This window comes from Haemaphysalis longicornis, unplaced genomic scaffold (genome assembly GCF_048455015.1).
Source record: "Haemaphysalis longicornis isolate Haplotype H1 unplaced genomic scaffold, Haemaphysalis longicornis Haplotype H1 scaffold_7, whole genome shotgun sequence".
Lineage (NCBI taxonomy): Eukaryota > Metazoa > Arthropoda > Arachnida > Ixodida > Ixodidae > Haemaphysalis > Haemaphysalis longicornis.
Window position 1 is genome coordinate 167248709 of NW_027526422.1, and position 21817 is coordinate 167270525.

A 21817-nucleotide genomic window follows, 5' to 3' on the forward strand; every position below is an offset into this window, starting at 1 on the left:
ACGCTCATTGATACCCTGGCCAGTACTCCGACATGTGCGCCTATGTAAAGGGCGCGCGGACCTATCACACATACCATGGGCTATTGGGCTTGGCCTCAGGCGACAAAAAGGTCGCAAAATCACAAGTGACGAGTAGTGGGGGACCGCGCTGCTCAGCTCCGACCCAGACGCACAACTCTGGGCTGCCCAGTTGGCTGGACGCCGCCAGGGCCCAGCCGCCATTCAAAGGGACCTACAACCGATTTTTGTCGCGTGTATGTTCTCTAGCTTGTATGAAAGCCAGCGTTTTATATTGTCCGGTAACCACAAGCAATTTATAAACAAATCGGCGGAAAATTTTAATTAGGCCGTAAACTTTCTGAAATCGGAAGGGTCGGAAGGGCGGCGGTTCGTAGTGTAGAAACTTGACACATGTGTCTCGGTCACGTGACCTGCAAACCTAGGGGTGAGACAGCTGAATCAGATTTGGGAGCAGTTTTTGGAGCAGCGAAATCTAGATTTTGGAGCAGAAGAACCTTGATTTGGAGCAGAATGATGACATTTATTACGCCACCTTAGGGAGCCTAAAAATCAAATTTTTGGCAACTCGGGGGGGGGGGGGGGAGGGCAGGCGGGGGGAGTGCACTTTTTAATGGTTTTTGACCGCACATAACGCTGAAACAGCCTTTCAATGAAGTTTTTTCTACTAGAGTATCACAAGGCACGAACTGCACTACCTTTTTACAAGCCATTTATAAATTCTTAGGCTCTATGCATAGATAGCATGGAGTGCCGTTGAAAAAATTAAGCAATCGTAAGGCATTTTCATTATCATGTGAATGCTGAAATTATTTTTGTAATCCCAGACTCGGCTTTACACACAATTGTAGGGGCATGGCAAAAGTTGCGCAAAGCGAGGTGACAATCTTCGCACCCCACCAGCCCTCCCATTTCAATTACCAAAGAGCGCATTCACTACGATCGCAATTTCAATAACATTGGTATGTTTAGCCACCTCCCTCTTGGCATTAAATTTCACTTCAGATAGATAAACCATTATTACTAGCGTGCAATAATAGCCCGTCCCGCTATCGGCCACTGCTTGAACATTTTGCGGCGATGTAGCCTGCGGCGCCACTTCTGCAGTGTCGATCGTCTCCTTTCCGCCACTCGCAAGCTTGCTGTCAAAGGCAGCAAAAACTCAGCGTTTAATTATAACACCGCAATGAGTCCGAAATTTCACTTCAAGCACACACCGCGCCTCTCACTCGAGGCCGAAACACGGCGAATTCACGGGCCCCACGTTGTTTTTGATGAACTCCCGTTCTTCGAGTCACGCAACTTCCCTCAACAAATCAAACGACTAAATGAAAACCCAGCCATCCCCATAACCAAAACCACAGTAGAAATCGGCGAAGAGCACTCTGCCTGAACCACGAGCAACTGCTTCGCCCGACGGCCATGTTTTCCAATATTCACCACACCAAGATGGCGGCGCCCAGTAATGTCGTTATGGAGATACGGCGCTCCGAAAATTGCCGTCTTTTCATCAATTTTCACTAGTAGTTTGTCGCCTGAGTACACATACGTATTTTTTCTACAGGACTTTGTAATTGTTTTCCATGGGAAAACTTAAAACAGAATATAACATGTGCAACCCGACATGGTGACCTTCGAAAAAACTATTTTGGGGTCAATTTTATGCGGGTTTTTTATTGTATGATTAATAAATTAAACCTTTACAAACAGGATCACCTTGGTAGTGCTGGAAAATTATGTCGTCAGTGAGCATTTTCTCCCTCTGAAACTGGCGGGAGCGTTAAAATCCTTGGCTCTTAGACTGCTTTGGAGCAGTTTTGCGCAATTTTTGCAATTTTCAAGCTTTTGGAGCAGCCTGGCACAGGAAAGCAGATTTGTATCAAAAGTGCGCAATATGCGCAGCTGTCTCACCCCTGGCAGGGGTGGAACAGGGTACATGGGTTTGGGAGCAGTCCTGGGAGCAGGCAAAGCGCCTTTTGTAGCAGGCTTGGAGCAGTCAGAAAGGCCTTTTGTAGCAAGCTTCAGTGAGCCGCCAGAAATGTCATTTAGAGCAGATGTAACACCGTTCCACAGCATTATGGTACCTTCTTTATCTCCCTTCAGGCTGCTGTGCAAGTGCCCCGCCAATTACGTTTTATCTATCTACTACTTAAGGCGTTCTACCATGCACTGAACCAGGAACGCAGTTCTTGTACTATATCTGGAGGTTTACAAAATGCGGAGTTTTTCTACATTCGGCCCCAGTGGGCGCACCGCGTTGTTGAGGTTCAAATGTCAAACCTCACGCGCAGAGTCGAAAGAGATCACATAACAGGCCTTGCTTCGTGTCGGGCAAACGGCAGTGTTTATGCGAACACACGCGGCGGCATTCCGGAAAACAAGGTGTTTGCTTGCATTTTTTCTACCAAACAGTGGTTTCAGTGCGTGCGAAGCTAAACATAGCTTTGTCTTGACCTGTCAGCGGGTTGCGAGAGTCGAAGAGCTCAGGCCGTAGACTACGTAACTAGAGCGTGTTAGAAGACATGGTTAATGTTGGACCATTGTCTAACTAACCAAAGTTAACCCCAAAGTTCACAGGCGAAAATGTGTAATCCCCTCACAACAACAGCAAACCGAATTAACAAGCGAGAGCAAAGCGTCCAAGACCCTGTTTGTTCGATACATGCAGCTACGGAAAGTTACGAGCAGCAAAGCTAGGACCGCCAAAAATGGGTGAATAAATTGATGTGCACATCCAATAAACTACAATTTTGCACGCGAATATTATTCTACCTGCCCGAGACGAGACACACAAAAAAATTTACTTTTGGTCATTTTCCGTTGATTGTGGCGCAGCGGTCGACATCAGCAAACGAAACCGTGCAAATGCAACACAAAGAAATGCAAAGAGTATGCGGAGAAGCGCGTAGAGCCTGCGGCCTTACGGCTAAGCCAAAACCAACTTCCATAGCCACCCATAGCCTTGATGAAACCGCAACCATAAATGCCTTGACGAAACAGAAAACATGATGTTTCAGCCAAGTTTTCGGGCGCTGGGCATCATATCATGGCGGTCGTATCTCGCAGCTAAATTCAGACGCTGCGGCGCAGGACGGCGCTGATAAACAAGTTTGGCGCAACAGGGGGTGTTCGGCGCATGGATGGCGCAGGTAAACAAGTTTGGCGCTCAATGGCGCAAATGGCGCAGCTGTTACACCCCTGACATTGCCCTTTCATTTGGGATAGAGAATGTATACTCGACAAAATCGGTTGTCTGTCCCGTTAAGGTATGGACCATAGTTTAGGGAGAGGTCTAGTCCTCCTTACAAACAACCAAATAAAAATAAAGCTCTATCTTTCTGACTGTATACGTATATCGCGAACTTCGGGTGAATGCTATCGCATTAAAAACAAACAGCAGGGACTAAAACTTGGTTCGTCAGAAGACAATTACTATTACAGCCCGAAGCGTATATAACTCCGCACTACGGAGCCGATAGGCTGGAACTAGTGCATATGCACAAAAACGACACCACAGGCAACGAAGCCCTCTGCCAGCAATTCGACTAAGCTGGCTTGTCTACCCGGCGTCCAGTACGCGCTATTTTTCTAGAATGTTTCTATTCTAGGCACTCTATTAGCGCCTCACAGGTTACGCTTGTTAACTGGTCGGAACTATCGATCACTCCATTCTAAATTACCACGCCAAATGAACAAATTTCCCTCCCTCCCGAGTTCGACACCACCGTCGGTCGCCGTTACACGTACGCTTCTCCTTGCCCTCTTCTTTTTGAGTGCTTTCCTCCTTGCACCTTCTGTTTTTCCACGAAGGTGGGGGAAGAGTTGCCCTCGCAGAAGCCGGCCACAGCAGACGCTTTGGGCTGCCGACCACTAGCCTCGAAGCGCTGCTTTTCCCGAACATGAGCACACACCACTCGGATACAGTGAACTGTAATTCAGAGCCTCCTCCTGCACCCCCTCCGAGTCACTTTTGTAGAGTCAGCGGGTGCAAAGCTCTTTCAGAGTTGACCGAGTTAGTGAGTTATTCAAAGAAAAAAAAAAAAAAAAACGAAAGCTGCACCAAAGTTATTACATGCGCTCTATTAAGCAGCGCACCTGCATTTCACTTGGTAGTATTGGTAGTGGCATTTAACTTGCTCTATACGCCGCCTTGGCTGGGGGAAAAGGGGGGGGGGACCCCGCAAACTGCACTTCCCTTCCCACTTCCGCTTTTCTCTCTCCACACCGTTTCTCATGTAGGCATGCTGCACCGAGAGGCCATCAGGCTGCTCTTCTCCTACCTTGACGAGTCGGGCCTCAACACCCGCCCATCAACTGTCGAAGCCAGACCCCACCCAATATCCACCCCCTATGTGTGTGTATGTGTGAGTGCGTGTGTATGTAAATAGTCTGTATATAACCTACGTGTGTATGTATATAGTCCGTGCATAGCCTTTTAATAACCTGTTATCGTATTTAGTTTTCCACTGTCATTTCACTGCCTTTTTTTTTCCTTCAATGTTCTTTTCTCTTCCGGCGAGACGTGTGCCCTCTGTCGAGGGGCGAAACTTCGCCTTGTAAACACTTTCTCTCTCTCTCTCTCTCTCTCTCTCTCTGTAAAGCACATTAACATCCTTTGCGCGACTTTGCTCTCTCCTCACTTTAATCGAATAAAGTACTACGTACGACGGTCAAGTAGTCTAAACAACAGCATTGTAGTCAGTGCACGTATAAAGCCCCTGATTGAGCCGTGCAGTTCCACTGCCGGAATTGCTAGAATGATTCAGAATAAATCAATGAGCGACATATATGTATATTGAGAGGGCCTTGAGAGACAGATGCAGCGGAACGTTTATTCGGAAGCGTTGCAGCCATCGCAGGTTCCGAACCAGCCTCCGATGATGATGATATTAACAAGAAGAGGATGGGAGGAATACTATTGATAAGGATGATTATGAGGGGAAGAAGGTGAGGCACAGGATGGTGCTCATATTGTACGAGCCAGTCACTGTAAATGGTACGCGATGCTCAGAACGTGCTCACAATATATATATTTCGCTATATCAGTGTTTGTTATAACGAGGTTCAAATGTATGTTACACTGATATAGCGAATTATCGGCTACAGCGAACTACATACGAAATTTTGTTGGTCACGCTTTATTTCAATGGCACTTATTCTTTTATAACGAAACTGAAACCGTGAGAGCCAAGCGCGATATCGGATATAACGAAGAAATATTTGACCAGGAGTCTGAGAAGCTACATGAAAAACCCGTGTTGTCCGAAACTGAAGACGTATAATGGCCCTTTTGGTCGCGGACACTGTAGATAAATAACTTGATCGTGCTCAGTGCTGTGACTAGCTCCACCAGACGATCAGATCCTTCATCACACAAATACGGACGCAGGCCTGTTTTGTCAAGTGAACTTTGCTCTGTTATATTTTCACTCACTCATGTTCCAGTTGATTGAGGTTGAAATGCCGCAAGGAGAAAGAAAGGCAAGGGTTGCCTTGTTTATAGTCGATTCGAAGCCTAAAAAAATGCATTTTTGTATAAAGTATTTTTGCGCGAGCCAGATTTTCGATTTGTTAGAGGCGATTCTTACCTCTACCGTTACAACAAATATCGGATATAACGAACTAATTTGCTGTCCTGATACCCCTTCCGTTTTAACGAGGTCCGACTGTATATACAAGTTCCTGCTGGCTCACGCGTATATACCTCATTTTCTGAACCATTTCATTTTCAAGGCAGTTACAAATCTCGGTGCCACTATATCCCATCACTCACCCTCTCGAAACCTTTCAAACGAATGTCGCAAATATTATACAGGCGACCATCCGTTTAGCGGAATGGTCACAAGGGACCGTTAACGAAATAGAAAGCAAACGGCCCCAACTGAGGGACAAAGCGCGGAAATTTGCCGCGGGGAAATGGACTCAGAAAATCATCTCGCACAGTAGTGAGTGATAGCACGGCAATGGGAGAATTCTTCCTGCAGTGGGCACGTACTGATGGGTTGTCGACAATGCATACACCACTGCGTAGCGCCATATTGGAAAAATCTTCCAGACATTTAGGCTGGAACTGCATATCAGTGCCCTCCCGCTAATTCTCAACCCTACTTGCTTATTCTGAACTACAGAAGTATGCCCATCCTGTCCTTTTCAGAGGCACGTGCCAACTTAGAACGGCGCTTAGGATTATAAATTCTTTTGCCCCAGCTGCGCCTCGTAGGACCGCGGTTGGCAAAACTGGCAGGCAATTTGATGCGACAAAGCATCAGCAGCAATGCTAGTAAAAGACCACAAGGGTTTGTCGGATGTATTAGGAGGATAGAGAGTAGCGGGGCTCCAAAAAGCAAACAAACAAAACTTTACACGCCAAGCTACAAATGGGCTACGATGCACGTTGTAGTAGTGGAGTGCTCTGGATTAGTTACGATCACCAGGAGATCTTCATCGTGCGCCGCAGTCCCGACACAGGGGCGTTTTCGCTTTCGCCTCAACCGGAAAAGCCGCCACGGTCGGAATCGAACCCGCGTCCTTAAATACACAACGCCGCAGCCACTGAGCCACCGAGGCGGCCAGCAGGGCTTCAAGCGCAAGCAGGTTGCAAAGAAATGCAGACGACAAGGCTTCCATGCAACTCTTATAAACTGTTTCAAACAAATCTCATACACGCAAGCTAATCTCTGACATACTGTTACGGCATCGGTACAACAGAATTAGCGCCCCTGAAGTCGGGCATCGCCGAGGCGAGGTTCTGCTAGCCTTCTGGTCTTCGCATGGAGACGCTGAGTTCAAGGTGTTGTTTGTTCGCTTTCTTTTGTTCTACCTTTGTTTTTTCGCAACTTGAAGAGCGCCACACACGTGGTTTTTCACCTCCCTCTCTGCCTCCCTTTTTGGCGGACGAGCGGACAGGTTATATATATATAGTAAATGTAGGCAAACTTGGCGCTGTACTAGGCGGGGATCTTGAAGGCCCCCTTATTTACAACTTTATCATTTTTATTATATTTTGCGCCAAGGCTCTACTGGTTGCGCATATACGATCGTAGCACGTTAAAATTCTGGCTCGCCGCTCATGTGCCGCGGTTTAATATCTCGAAATTCAAAAATCCATACACACAGCAGACACGTGTGCACAGTAAAGTGTGTCAACGAAAGCGATAATTCAGCGCACTTAAACGTAAAGCTAAAAGTGACGTGTTGCATACTGTCCTACGCCATCAGATCATTGGCACGGCTGGCATGCGTCCTTCACGGCAAACGCAGCGTGGAGCATTCCAACACAGCATCCCATCGCGCGTGGGGATGTGTGCGCAATAATCAAACCGCGTCGCGATCGACAAATACTTTCCTGCAGCCAACGACCCAGCACATCTGTGAGCTATAGTCGACGCTGCCCGATTTCCCTCCGAGACTCGCGTCTGAGTTCCGTCTTCCCCGACGGTTGGAGCCGCGGCTGTAACAATCCAGCGAGCTCCGAAACCCGGGCGCAGTGAAAACGGGCGCAAAAGCCACGCGATTCCCCTAGGGATGAATGAATGACACGCGGCCGTCAAAACGCCGCTACTACTCACCTCCTGATGGTTGTTGACGATCCAGTTACTCGAGCTGAGCTTGAGCACGACGTACCCTCGTAGTAGTTCGCCGGTCGTCTTGCTCTTGTAAGCGGCCCGAGCGTCATTGAAACTCAGATCGAGGGGGTCACGTTGTGTCGGGCACGCCGCACTCTCGGTCGTCCGATCGAGCGCGGCAGGGGACGCACTGGACTTGAGTCGCCGGCTGTAGTCGTTGTTGCACGCCGCCGTCGACGAACCCCCGATGCGTAGCACATCGCTGGCACGAAGAAGCCCGCACCGATTCGGTATGGACCGACAGCCACCGTGCAGCTCGGAAACCAGTCGCAGCGCAGCCATAGAGCCGAAACAGGGCCGGCGAAAGCACCCGCGATCGCTACAACTGCGGTCGCCGCAAAAGCACAGGAACACGACGCAACGCGCACGACTTCTCGGCTGGCTCGCAAGCACGAAACGAGCTGAACGAGCCACACACGATAAACACCGACGGCGGCAGCTGCAGGCGACGCAGGTAACGGACCAACCCCCTTTACGTATCAGTGACGTCACAAGCAACTTTTGTGTAGTTTCGGTTTCGGTTTCAAACTTGTCTCTGCAGGTTCGGCAAGTGGAGTTTGACGTGGCGACGACTTGCTTTTGTCCGACGACAAAACAGAAGTTATTGGTGCGTAAGCAGCAATTTTTGATGCTGTGTGGTGGAGTTAAAATATCAAAGGTCGGCGCGATGCATATCGGCTATTTACATCATCAGTACAGTAATTATTGGTGCATAAACAATTTTCGATGCTGTGCGCTGTGCGATAGAGTTAAAATATCAAGTGTTGGCGCGATGCCTATCGGCTATCTGCATCAGTACATTCAGCACCCATTACATTGCTAGTTGCGTTTATCGTGCGGTTTGGGGCTAGGCCCGCCTACGGTGGGATATAATATTAAACTATAGCACACCTCCGCTGTCTTTCTTTTTATAAGTGCTGATTTCTGAACAACTTTACGCACTCTCTCAGTGTCATAACTAACTTTTTCGCGCATATGGTGAAACACTTTGCATACTGCATGAGCTTATAACTAACTGAAGTTGGCTTAACGCCCTAACAGTAGCGAAATTTAGCAATAAAAATGACCTTAACGAAACATTTTAAATGGTTAAAGTCCTTACAACAATAGCTTTCCATGATCTTTTTTTCTTCGTGTGTGTAATGTGATCAGTGCCAATACGTATACGCCCATGCCTGCTTTGAGGGAAAGATTACCGCCAACAAAGTTCAAGGTAAGCTTCAAAAGCGACGCGCGCGCGATTGTTGCTGGCTCTATTGTGGGCGAACGCGCACATTAGGGGGCCGTCTTTCGAGCGCGCTTATGCGAGCGTGCTTGATTACCACATCTATGCGAAAGAAATACGTGTTGTCCCGGCCAAACGGCTGTGGGCCATGTGGCCTTCGGGCCGTTCGGGCTTCCCGTGATGGGGCGGGTTTCGAAACACCGTATCCAAGTGACGTCTAGGATGACGCATCCTTCGCGGCGGTCGGAAGATGGCGCTCCGCGTATCGATTGTTCCCCGCAGTTCGTGTCCCGTCGAAGTGGAGGAAGACGAGACCCACATCGCGCTTTTCACCGCTCCCGAGCGATTCTAGGTGCGCGGAAATTGGCCGCAGCCCGCGGGGACCGCCGCCGACGCAGCGCCGAGGGCGACCGACGCCAGGGGTGCTCGGTTTCGAGTCGCTATTTCCTGCGGCTCACAGCCGGTCTCTTCCCCTGTCAAGTGACGTAGTCACTGCTCAGCAGCCAGCCGACGACCGACCTATGCTACACTGATAGCCGATCCGCCGCGATGCTCATCAAGGAATTGTAAGTAGCACCCGTGGGGCCCTATCTGAGGTCCAACGGGTTAGCCCGCGGCCTCGGCGTTCACCCGCGAGATCGTGGGAGGCAATCGCGGCCGTAGTTTGTGACGGGGCGCTCGCCGGCGAGGTTCGGCGTCTTTCAATGGGCAGTGGCGGGGGTGGCGCCTCGCGTGCCGCAACTCTTCGTGCCGCCTCGCTGCTGCGGACTTTTCTCCGGCTTGCGCCCCGTGCTCGCCACCTCACGGTTACGGCCCCGGTCGTTCGAACACGTTACGTGTTTTCCAAGCAGCGGCCGATTGGCAGTTGTGGGGAATTCGCTGCATCTGGCGCCAGTCAATCCGTTTCTCCCCGCGTTTCACTTCTCGCTTTGACTTTTTCTCGTCGTTTTCTCTGTTGCAGCCGCGTCGTCCTTCCCATCACGGTGGAAGAGGTAAGTGGGCTAGCCGCGGAGCGCGAGCACATGTCGTCGCCGCGGCGGCCGCCTGACCGGATGCCACCAGGTGTGCGCTCGGTGGCCGGTGTGGCGGCGGCGGCGGCTTCTTGGCAGCGTGACAGGGGCGGCCGTCGATTTCCGGGGGTGTGGGATTTGAGCCGTGCTGCGCGGGCTTCCATCCAGTACCAGGTGGGCCAGCTGTTCTCGGTGGCCGAGGCGAGCAAGAACGAGACGGGCGGCGGCGAGGGCATCGAGGTGATCAAGAACGAGCCCTTCGACAACAAGAGCCTGCTGGGCGGCAAGTACACCAAGGGCCAGTACACGTACAAGATCTACCACCTGGAGAGCAAGGTTCCCACCTTCATCCGGCTGCTGGCGCCCAAGGGTGCGCTGGCCATTCACGAGGAGGCGTGGAATGCCTACCCCTACTGCCGCACCGTGCTCACCAACCCGGACTACATGGCCGGCAACTTTACTCTCTGCATAGAAACCATGCACGCGCCCGACAACGGAAGCCAGGAGAACGTAGGTCTTGATCTCTCTCTCTCTCTCTCCACCCCCCCTCTCTCTTTCTCTCTTCTTCCTTACTGCCAGTGGCCAGTTGTTGGGCTCACATGCGAGCTGGAGAGGCTGTGTTCGATTCAGTTCAAAGCATTAGCATTTTGCATTAACAAAGACCCGTTCCCGTCAGGGTTTCCGTGCATATAATTCGCTTGAAACATGACACACCGTGCCTGTTTCCTGTCAGTCGCAGTGTGGCTGTCGTGCAACCGTGATTTGTAACGTTGAATTCAAAATTTGATTTCTGGGGATGCCTTAACACAGCGAGAAAAAAAAAATAAAGCCAAAAGACTTGTTTTTGAAAGCGTCATCAGAAAAAGAAATTGCGAGTAATAAAAAAAAGACAGGTTGTGCTGAACTGCCCTTCCCTTTTTAGACTGGTATGGCATTGCGCTCTTGTTCGATGGGTACATCCTGGTGATAAACCTTCCGGGAAGACCAAAGCAGATAAACGGGGGGGGGGGGGGGGGGGGGGGGGGGGTCGTGGCTGGGTGGTGACATTGCTGCCAGTTTTCTGCTGTCCTGGTGCAAAGATAAGCGCTTGTGGCGAAGAATTTATGTGCATTATTTTCAGTTCGGCAAGTTTTGTACGAGTGCACTTGCACTGCATCAGGCCAGAAGCATTATGACGGCATTTGTGCAGCGTGAATGCTTTCAGTTCTCACAGATTAGGGAGGAATCTAATCTGATGCTGCTCTCGGGGAAACAGATAAGCGCTCAGGGCAGAGCATTTTGCCACATTAATTTTAAGGCGAAAGCATTGGGTGCCCTATTGTGCGAAAAACTGGCATGCCACCACTGCAAAGACTGAACGGCGCTTGTGGAAATGTCTTAATTTGTGCCAAAGTGCATATGGGGATTAATTGTTACAAAGTAAATCAGTTCGAAAAGAAAATTGAGTACAGTGAAAGGAATCAAATCCGGGTCTCCAGAGTGGGTTATACATCACTACCTCAGCATGACGCTAACAGGTGAAGAACAGTTAAACTAGTGCGTACAGCGCTGACGTCATGCCACGTGACAGGTGAATGTGACAGGACGTAAGTGGAACAGGTGCAAGCGAGCTACAGGCAACTGATTGGGGGTAACTTGGGGCGTGAAGTTTTACGCTCTGCTTTTTGAAGTACCTTGCACCAAAAAATAGCAAAGAACTGAAAGCGAAGAGATGCTAACACAGTGCAGCAGCAAAGGAGTCTTTGATATGTATCTACAAAGGAAGCCGTAATGCCTTCACCTTCAAAGCGCGTAAGCAGACGAGTGCCCCGAGGAATTTTGTTTTGTTTTGTGAATTTTTTGGGGAGCGCATGAGTGCTGTGTCAGGCCAGGAAGCATTGTGGTGGCCATGGAACGCTTTTAGCTGCCTCAGAACAGGGGAGGAGTGTAATCTGCACAACTGCCGTCACCACAGCCACACGGTCTGTACGGCTGTCGTGGATGGTATAACCATTACGTACAGGCCAGCGTTTCTGTACTTGCCACTCCATCTTCCTGTCTTGCGCTTCACAACTCTGTATGTAGGACTCTGATTCAAGTTAATGGCAATGGTTCGTGTAGTGTACCACTCTGCCAAAGCGACGGACTCGGATGTCAACGCATGCGATTTGAAACGAGATTGCACTTAATGTGTCACATTGCCTGCTTTACTCGCGTAGTTTGCTGTAGTTGCCGTAGTTTATGACCAGATTAAGGCCGAAAAATCGTGGGAACGACAGACTCGCGTCATCTTCGAAATACTCACAGCAGCGCACTCTATGTGCCGCACAGAGGAACAGCCGGTTCAGGTGATGAGGCACTGGAGCAACTGTCATTGTCGTTCATAAGTTGCACCCAAGTTACTAACCTGCCAAACCGTGAGCATCATGGTCTAATAGACTTGTGTACTTCTTGTTTCTAGTATTACTTTGAGCAAAAACTGGGTGTTGAATAACAATTTAACTCGGTTATTCGGCCAGCATTGACTGAGTTGTTAAACTATTAGCCGGTTGTTTCAATTAACTGAGAAAAAAATCTAGAAAAGCGATATTTCATGTTTGACTTGTTTTTACTGTCACCTGCACGTCGCGGAGAGGTTGAAACAATTTTGGACTGTTGTGGCAAGTCTGTGTCAGTATGCGGGCAAAGGAGTCCATTAGCGTTTTCAAGCAGTGGTATGTTGCTGTGCTTGTCCAATCATAGTATATGGTGTAAACAAATCCTCACTTAGCGCTCTTCTGGCAAAATGCTTAGTATCACTTTCTACAGCGGAGCTGTTAGCCTCTCGTTCGTCGGAAAAGTTCGCGTCAACAAAAAACCCAGGCAGGACTCAGCAGTTCCCGCCGAAGACGCCGAGCGCATGCTTCAGGCTAATGAGGCGTAAATCGTAGAGCTTGGCATTCATTTTTATTAAAAAATACAGGGTGTTGCGACGATAATTGGAACACTTTAAAAAATTTTCCTGAGCGAACCGCCGCTCTGTTTGCGCTCGAACTTGCCACGAAGGTCGCATTTTGTGGTCTATTTTGTTTGATACCGGGAGCAACGATGGTAGTTACCTGTGTATTCTGAAAATAAATAAACACGATTTTCGCCTATGGGAAAATGGTGGCTGATTTGGACGTGCGAGCCAGCGCAAGTTGATGTTGGAACGACGGAACCACCTGCAGAGTAAAACACACGCTTGGGATTCACGTACGGAGCCAAACGGTACAGCAGACGATCAGAAAATGCACCTAGAAATGAGCTAGCAGACGATCAGAAAACCCGGTTTTCGGGCTCGCACGTCCAAATCGCCGCCATTTCCCATAGGCGAAAATCGTTTTTATTTATTTTCAGGATAAACAGGTAAGTACCGTCGTCGTTCCCGGCATCAAACAAAATAGACCACAAAATGCGACTTTCGTGTTAAGTTTGAGCACGAACAGAGCGGCGGTTCGCTCAGGAAAATTTTTTAGTGTTCCAATTACCGTCGCAACACACTGTACAAAACAAGCATTGAAACTGCATTATGGATGATAAGGCGCCTGTGAACAATGGGACCCCCCCCTCCCCCCGTCACGTGTTCTTGATAAAGATTGTAGATTGTTTGCAGATGATATTTGAAGGCTAGGCAAGAGTAGTGTCACTAAATGGAGCACTTCTTGCCCAAGGCACCGAGTGCATGCGTCTGGCTGGGAAGGACCCTGCATTTGCTGCCAGAATAGCTGAGCGCAAGCGACAAGCCCGCCGAGACGACAAAAAAATATTTCATGGCCTCCCCCTTTGGCATATCTAGTGGCTTACAACAGCTTCGCTGGACATCCACTTTCGCAGGACGGAATGGCGACCATTTTTTAAATAGTTCGCTCTTTTTCTCGCCTTTCTTTGCTGCCAGTTTGCATTTTCTTTATTAGTACTGTCTGTACTAGAAGCATATTTGATGATGATGTTAGGTTTTCTTGGCGCAAGGACATTAAGGCCAAAGAGCGCCAGTACTATGGTACCAGAAGCATATTTGTAGCATCCCCTGTTACAGCAAAAGGGAGATTATTGAAATGCTGGAATTGTACTGGAAGCCATCATGGAGGATTTTAAAATTGCACTCTTGGGTCGTTTTGTTTGTACTTCGTTTGATTAAGGGCTTAACTAGTAAAGCATTCATGAATTATTCAAAAGGTTGATCGATCAATTGGCCACTCCTAGTTTGCAGGCGTCGTCTGCAGTGAGAGCATTGTGTACTGCTAGCTTTACCCCCCCCTCCTTTAAACCAAGGAAGAATTTATATTTTTCACGGAGTCTCAATAGATTGGGAAGCTGTAGCTTAGCTTAAATTATGAATGTGTGACCACTAAAGCTACAGCAGTGCACCATAGGGCTAGTAGTTAGCTACAAATATGGCCACTCATGAAAATGTTATCATAGAGCACTGGGCCGGTGAATGCTTATTATATAAATTGGCCTGGAATATCTCTGCGCACTGGCTAACCACTTTATAGAACTGATGTTTAGAGTACACAGCGCAACCTTTGAGCTTTTTTCTTTTATGTCAAGCGACTGACAGGATTTCTTTGCTGAAGGTGTGTTCAAATGAGCAGCTTTCATTTTTTTTCATCGCTATCAGGCAAGCATGTAGTGTAGCACGTAAGATGTTGAGCATGTGTTATGTCTGAAGAAAAGTTCCCAACTGGCTGACTGACTTGAGAATGCCCGGCCATAAATTACTGCACTTAGATACCTGAAATTTTGAGAGCGCATTTCTTGTATTGTGTAGAGGGTGAATAAGGCGGGATGTGTGTTTTTTTTTAATTGCACTCCCAAGAGAGTCTTCATATATTTCTGATTATCTCGCTTACTCATTGAGATATCGAACTGTTTCTTTTTTGTCATATCGGTAAGTTATACAGATGCCTGAAGCTTTATCTTGTAGTTTTACCCTAATCAACCGCTAATTGGGTGAATCGGCTTTTGTGTTTCCACATATCCCTCACTACCTTTTGTACCTGTGGAGATAGCGATTTGATCTTTTTTGTGCAAGCGTCGTCACTGATGACAGCTGACGGCCTGTTCTTAACGCCTGTCAGAAGAACTCGCCACGTCCCACCTGTCTGCTGCCACATGTGCAGAGCAGTTGCAAGTTAGCGTATGACAGATGGCAGAGTGCTTAATTCTATTGTACATTCTATAACTCGATTGTGGTCACTTCTGCAGGGCTGTAGATGTTTGTGCCCGGAGGTGGTGCGTGGTATTCCCGCTTTGTCTCGAGATAAATGTTGGTCTTTGTCTGGCATTCCTTTTTGGCCTTGTTTATGCCGTGGGGCTCCCTAGCACTTGGTAGGAACTTTCTAGGACGGCGTACCTGTTATCTTGTGAAACCCTCTCCCACAACAACCTGCTCTTGAACTTAATCTGATGCTGGCTGCAGCTCTGATATTCGACCCTCTAATTCTGATAGCATTCGAGACCCCATTCATATAACCCTGCATAGAGGGAACACACTCCTTCCTTGATTTTCAACATTTCTAACGCTCAATCAAGCTTCTGTTAGGCTATCTGGTTTACTTGTGCAACTTAACCATTTAGGGGAAACAGGTCTGTCATGAACCTTAGGACTAAGGGGGAAGGATTCGCCTCACTCAAGAAACAAATTCGAAACATGCCTTAATTTTCCTAGAAAGAAAAAAGTGTCCACTAGGTGAGTAAATGCGGTGTTTTTTTGTTAGGTGGGAGTAGGCACACTAGGTAGTTGACAGGTGCGAACAAATTATGCTGCTGTAGCCAACATGTTTAAGCTCGCCAGCTTTGAATATAGCGCGGTCGGTGGCTTGTAGGCTGGGTGTTTGGCAGGTAAAAAAAAAAAAAAAAAAAGTTGGCTAATAAGAAATTAAGTTCACCTCGGACAAATGGCAGGAATTTTTTATGTAGTTCCTACTTGTGCCTTTTGTCTAGGTGGCATGTGATAAGACAAGCACTTGGGCGCAGATTACAAGCTCTTATCGGCGGGGGCAGCGTAATTTGTCTGCAGAGGTTATCTGCAGTTGTGATTAAACGTGCTGCCTTTGTCCAGAGGCCTTTCCGGTGATTGGAACTAATTGCAGGATGGGTATACACTCCAAGGCAATCATCTTTGTACAATAAGTTTTGTTTCAGCTTTTGGCGCAATTGCATTGAAAGGGAGACCGACTGGTGCGATTAATAGGTGCAGCCCAGCTTTGACTTCTTCTGTCGTACAGACGATTTGGGAATGCTCTTTTACGTCAAATTGTCGTAGTTCTTAAATTTAGTCAACTCTAGCCAATAGCTTCTTGTGAGTGGCTTTCTTGGGGTGTGCGAATTACAGGAACAAAAAAAAAAAAAGGAAATTCAGTGTGTCAAGTTCTTGAAAAGCTGAAATTGCCTTCTAAAAAAAGAAATTGGAGGGGGGGGCAGGTCAATCTGTTGGAACCCCCACTGGCCAGGTTTCAGCTTTATTTGTAAAGGTGCCGTGAAGACTTGATACAACCTTACTCACTTTGATAGAACTAGCCTTTGGGAACTACCTCAGCCCTGTTTCAGCCGCAAGACATTTTTTAACTAAAAAAAAAAATATTGAAAAATTTTCAAATTTTGAGCTACAGTGATGTAATGATGGTGGTAGTAATGCAGTAGAGGTCAGCAGTGAAAACGGCTATTGTTGTGCTAACTGCGTCTTAACATTGAAGTGGTACAATCGTACAAAACTGGACACCTCGCTACAATCGTCGAGTCTTGTCTCTTTGGCAGTGGGTGTCATAGGTCAGCAAACAAGGTTCTGTAACCAAAAGTGTCTGGGGAGTTGCCACAGCTTCGTCGGTTTTCTTTAGTGTCATGGTTATTTGTTTGAAGTTTGCAATAAAATGGGTGTCGCTGTTATTGGGACAAGGCAGCCAAATTTTTAATGATCCAAACGTACTTTATGCAGCTGATTGGAGGAGTGTTGTTGTTCTGTATTTGGTTGCGAGAGGGCGCTCCGTTTGCTGATGCGGCATCTCTTCTGTCATGGATTGGACGATGCAGGTGCACGAGTTGCCGCCTGAGAAGCTCAAGATTCGGGAGGTGGACTTCATAGACATAGCCGCCGACCCGGTGTTGCCCAAGGTAAGCACGCCTCGAGGGGGGGACTCTTGATTGAAGGGGTGGAAACAGCACGACGGACGTGACACGAAAAAGAAGATTGATTGATTGATTCATTGATTGATTGATTGAACCCGCCACGCTGGCCCAGTGGCTAAGGCATTGCGCTGCTGAGCACGAGGTCGCGGGTTCGATTCCTGGCCGCGGCGGCCGCTTTTCTGATGGAGATGAAAAGCAAACGCCCGTGTGTTCGAGATTTTCGGCGCACGTTAAAGATCCCCAGGTAACCAAAATTAATCCGGAGCCGTCCACTACGCCTCATCGCCTGCGTTGCGTCGGCGCGTTAAACCCTACAATCAAATCGATTGATTGATTGATTGATTGATTGATTGAGTGATTGATTGATTGATTGTGGAGTTTAATGTGCCCTAGTGCAGGATTAATGTGGACCACCTGGAGATCTTTAACAGGCGCCACAATCTCGACACGCAGGCGTTTTGGCTTCTCGCCTCCATCTGAAAAGCCGCTATCGCCGTTGGGATCGAACCCCGTATCGTTGAGCTCAGCAGTACGATGCATTAGTCACTGTGCCAACGCAGCAGGGCACCCTGCCCTCTTCTGTCCTGTCTGTCGTGCTGTTTCCGTGCTTTCAGTCATGTACCAACCAGCCCAATTTTCAACACTTTTGAGGGGACTCTGCTCTCCCCTCGCTAAGCAGCAGGGAAAGCTTGCGCAGGATGTATTGCATCTCATTGTGAAGGTAAAGTTAAAAAAGGGCCACGATAGGCGTAGAATGCGGCGCAAGTCATCCACGTGCCAAGGGGCACTTCTCAAATTGTAACCTACACCAATAGTTCTTGCAAAGGGACAGTGTTGGTGGGAAGATTGTCAAATAAAGTGTACGACAGAGGCGCCTCTAATCTGTTTTCAGGTTTGTGCGTTCTCGCTTGAAAAGTACGGTGGAGGGTGTTCTTTAGATTTAGATGGTCGGGCTAGTTGCGACACCTGGTATGCTACTATCCTTGAAAGGGCAGACTTTGAAAGGCACGGTGGTCCTTGTGAGAAGCTCGGACTTAATTTATAACGAAGCGGTTTACTAGTAGACCCTGGCTGGAATCTTTCACATCACGAGTGTAGACAGAAGAAAACTCCCTCCACAACTTGCAGCGAAGAAAAGGAAGGAATACCTCCTATTTAACTCGTCAGCCCATGTGTGATTCGAGGGGCTGGTGATGAGGTTTCTTTTCCTAAGAGGAAAGGAGGAGTGGTGTCGGTGGGGAATGAAACGATCATTGTGGCAGCGACAGGATATGTGTGAGGGGTCGATTCAGATGGGCACTTAATGGCTTGGGATAAGCACCGTGACTTAAATTGTCCCGAAAAGTCTGTTTTCGACGCCAACTCATTCTTAAATATTGACATGCAGCTTTGCTCGAGTGCCACGGTAGGACTTGCAGTGCTTACACTGGTACAAACAGTCGCAGAGGAGTTGTAAACAGGCGCATTTCCGTGGATTTTGTTTGAGCTTGCGTTCACCCAGAACACTCCGCATGTTTGGTTGGCACGAAAGTTTTTTAAGTGCAGAGCCGTTTAGGGGCTTGCCTTGTCATCGTAGCTCGCTTGCTGGACCCAAGTAGAGCCGCACGGCGTTTCGTCGTGGCAGCTGTCGTCGCGGCGTCCCACAGAGGCTTCGAAAGCAAAGTGGTTCATATAGTCGTAAGCGTTGGAAACTTTTGAACCGCTGGCGTTTGTCACACATCTCCCCGTTGTTCGGCACAATGAAAACTGCTGGTACATTTGAGGCAAAATATGCGTTATTAACCGGCAGCACCCGCATTCATCTAGTTAGGAACGACCATTTGGTTGGTTTTTACAATAGTAAGCGAAAAAAAAAGTGGCAGTGCAACGCCGGCACATGCGGGAGGAAAAGCAAGCGCAAAAAGAACAGAACTCCCACTGGCGCTGTTTCAGGCAGAGGGTGCGTGAGCAGTGCGAAGGCGGGAAATTTGAATTGCAATGGGGTGGTTGCCGCGAGCGGATAACGGCTTTACAGCCCATTATGGCGAATCACTGCTCTGCACTTCCGACCGCTTTCATGTTGAGTGGAAGTGCTTTAATTTTTTTTATGCATCACTTGGAAACAATTTCACTTGAGCTCAGTGAATTTGGGTGTGCGAGATTTTGGCACTTGTTAAAGAATGAGTTCCTTAGCCCTCCAGTGCAGCATGCCTCATCCTGTTGCCAGGTGCTCCTTTGGTGCAGTCACATTAAAGGGTAATACTTTGCTCTGAATAAAAGAAATATTCATTACCCGAAATCTAGTATTACTAAATAAAAGTTTGCCTTACTTGACGTTACCAAAAAAAAAGATCTCCCTTTTTCTCTTTTCATATTTTCTTTGCAGCTCAGGAAATTTCTCTCAAACTACAGTGTGTGAGGCTTCAACACCTGCAACACCTAGGAAAAGCATTAGTGAGAAATATGTGTGTGTGCGCCATATACCGTACTTACCCGATTCTAACGTGCACCCGATTTTCCAGGCAAAAAAAAAACGAAAAAACTTGCACCTCTGATTGTAATGCGCACGGAGCTTTGTGACCAAGAAAAACGAATGCGAGAGAAATGGGCGATTTATTTCCCAAAATAACTTCACTCATCTCACTCCTTGTCTCCCTCCGAGAGCTCCTTGTCGCTTTTCGCTGACCGCAACATCTCGTCCTCAGTGTCGTCAACCGCGTTCGCGATGCCACACTTCTGAATGAACGTTCAACCTTGGTCGATGGAATCCCGCGAGCTTCACCAGAGGCGCACGCTTCAGCCGACTGCTCGTTGTGAATGATTTGACAGTTTTTTATATAGGCGCCTAGGCTTCCTATGTCCGAAAAATCGTTGCTAAATGCTTTGACGCCATCTTGAAATGGCGATGTGTGGGACAAAATATCCGCTGTTTCAGCAGTTTCAGTTTCGTATCCGATTCTAAAGCGCATGCGATTTTTCGGCCTATTTTTCCGGGGAAAAAAGTGCGCGTTAGAATCGGGTAAGTACGGTAAGTGGGACAAACTTCTGCTCAGCTGTTCTAGTGCCACCTGTGAGTTTTCCGGGCTGTAGATGCTCGATGGCTGCTTAACAAGCTGCGTGGTTGAGTCTGGGTGTTTGGCTGCAGCGCTTGCACAGGCCGCTTCATTTTCTTGCTTTTCTTGTTTGCGAAAATAGGCGTTGCAGGTTCGAAACGTGTCTCATAACTTAGTTATGTTTTCAGAATTTTGATCACCTGTGTGTTGAGCTTGTTGCATAGCGATGCATATCATTAAAGGGGCCCTGAAACAGGTTTCACTGGGACTTCAAGTGCCTCTGCTGCCAAGAAGCATTGTTTTGAACAAGGTGTTCGCTCTTGAGGCTAGTGTGGTATGTGTAAATAAATAAATAAATGTCCTCCTGCAAGAATATTTTTAAGGGTAATCAGAGGCACAGGAGTTAATTATTTAAAGATTGGAAAAACAAATTGCTGTTTTTTTGGTGCTGTACAAAGTCAGTGAGCCTGGCACCTTAGTTATGACGGTATTTATTTTAAGTAACTACAGTAGAACCCCGCTCTCACGTTCCTCAGGGCTGCGTTTTCTTGGCTGCTACGTTGTTTTTGTCTAGTCCCGGCGCAGCTCACGTAGAGCCCCATGCATCACACGCTGATCACTCTGAAGTCGCCTGGGCAACATGCGCGGACCGCCATTTTGACGTTTGACGAGCATTGGCCAGGCTTGGCTACGGAACTGACTGCATGAAGCCGCACGCGGGTGCGATTCATCACCACTAGATGGCCCTATGTTACTCTATGCTATCACCATCATCACTGCTCTAAGTTTCAGTTCGGAATGCCGGAAGTGTGTGTTTGCCATAAAGCACCACCACAAGAATAGCGCGCGCTCTCGCCGTCATCGTGCGCTTCAAGCTTTGCGAACACCGTTGAACTTGCAACCGCGAACTTTGTCGTGCCTTGATGGCATCGCAAAAAGGGGAGGTGCTTTCCCTTCAGGAAAAGCTTGACTTACTAAGCGCAGTAGACAAGCAGCCAGTGCAGAAGAGTCGACATCGCTAGGGACCTTGCATTGCCTCGCTTGGTGTTTTCCAGCGATCGCAAAAGGCAGCAATTCTACGGTCTTTTTTTTTTTAAGGATTCCAAAGCCAAAGTTGCAGAAATACACGGTTGCAAGTCAAAGCTATGCTGTTTTCATTCATTTTCGAAGGTTTCCTCACTGCTGCGTTTTCCTGGTTGTAACGTTCTGTTTTCCCGGTCCGGTGAAAAACGTATGAATGGGGTTCCACTGTATTGTACAAAGAGTGTTTCATTTCAGCAGTTGTGATGTCAGCATATGTGGGAGAAATGTGGCCTTGTTAAAGGGAGTGTGTGAAAAGGATTGGTCACTCAAATTTGCAGGTTCCCCCATTTGTAGACGAGCGATAGCTTTGAACACAAATTTGGTTCAGTTGCTCTTGACTGTGTAATCTAAAGATTTCACACATACATTTATGATATTCGAAGAGCGTTTCAGGGTCCCTTAATGTAATTACTGCCTTAGATGTTGCGCCTGCTTATCTGCATGCTAGCAATTCAATGAAATTTTGGTGTGCGTGTGTGGATGTGAATCGTGGCTACTGTGAGGTACACTTCAGGAGACCACTAAAAAAAGTGGCTGCAGAAACAAGACGTTTTAATACTAATTAAAGCACCGTGAAACTTTTGTAGAAGTTTTGGTTGCGGGTGGTGCCCGGTTTAGAAGGCAGAACTTCTAACTTGTACTTTTATATGTACTTTATACGTACTTTTATATTTTTTTTGCACTTAATAACAATTT

General features: G+C 47.8%; 2 protein-coding genes across 3 annotated transcripts in view; one reads left to right on the top strand and one right to left on the bottom strand.

Annotated features, from left to right (window-relative positions):
• Nucleotides 1–8085, bottom strand: part of Slga (proline dehydrogenase slgA) — a 245486-nt gene extending 237401 nt beyond the window's left edge. Inside the window, exon 1 of the mRNA XM_077679272.1 lies at nt 7587–8085. Within this exon, the coding sequence (XP_077535398.1) occupies nt 7587–7925 (339 nt within the window). The 5' untranslated portion in view covers nt 7926–8085. The remainder of the gene's footprint in view (nt 1–7586) is intronic.
• Nucleotides 8086–9136: 1051 nt separating this feature from the next.
• Vib (phosphatidylinositol transfer protein vib) overlaps nt 9137–21817 on the top strand; it is a 28390-nt gene continuing 15709 nt past the window's right edge. Inside the window, exons 1-4 of one of the 2 annotated variants that reach the window (XM_077679274.1) lie at nt 9137–9434; nt 9830–9860; nt 10047–10388; nt 16911–16991. In XM_077679274.1, the coding sequence (XP_077535400.1) occupies nt 9418–9434; nt 9830–9860; nt 10047–10388; nt 16911–16991 (471 nt within the window). In that variant the 5' untranslated portion in view covers nt 9137–9417. The remainder of the gene's footprint in view (nt 9435–9829; nt 9861–10046; nt 10389–16910; nt 16992–21817) is intronic. The other variant, XM_077679275.1, reaches the window with a different exon arrangement.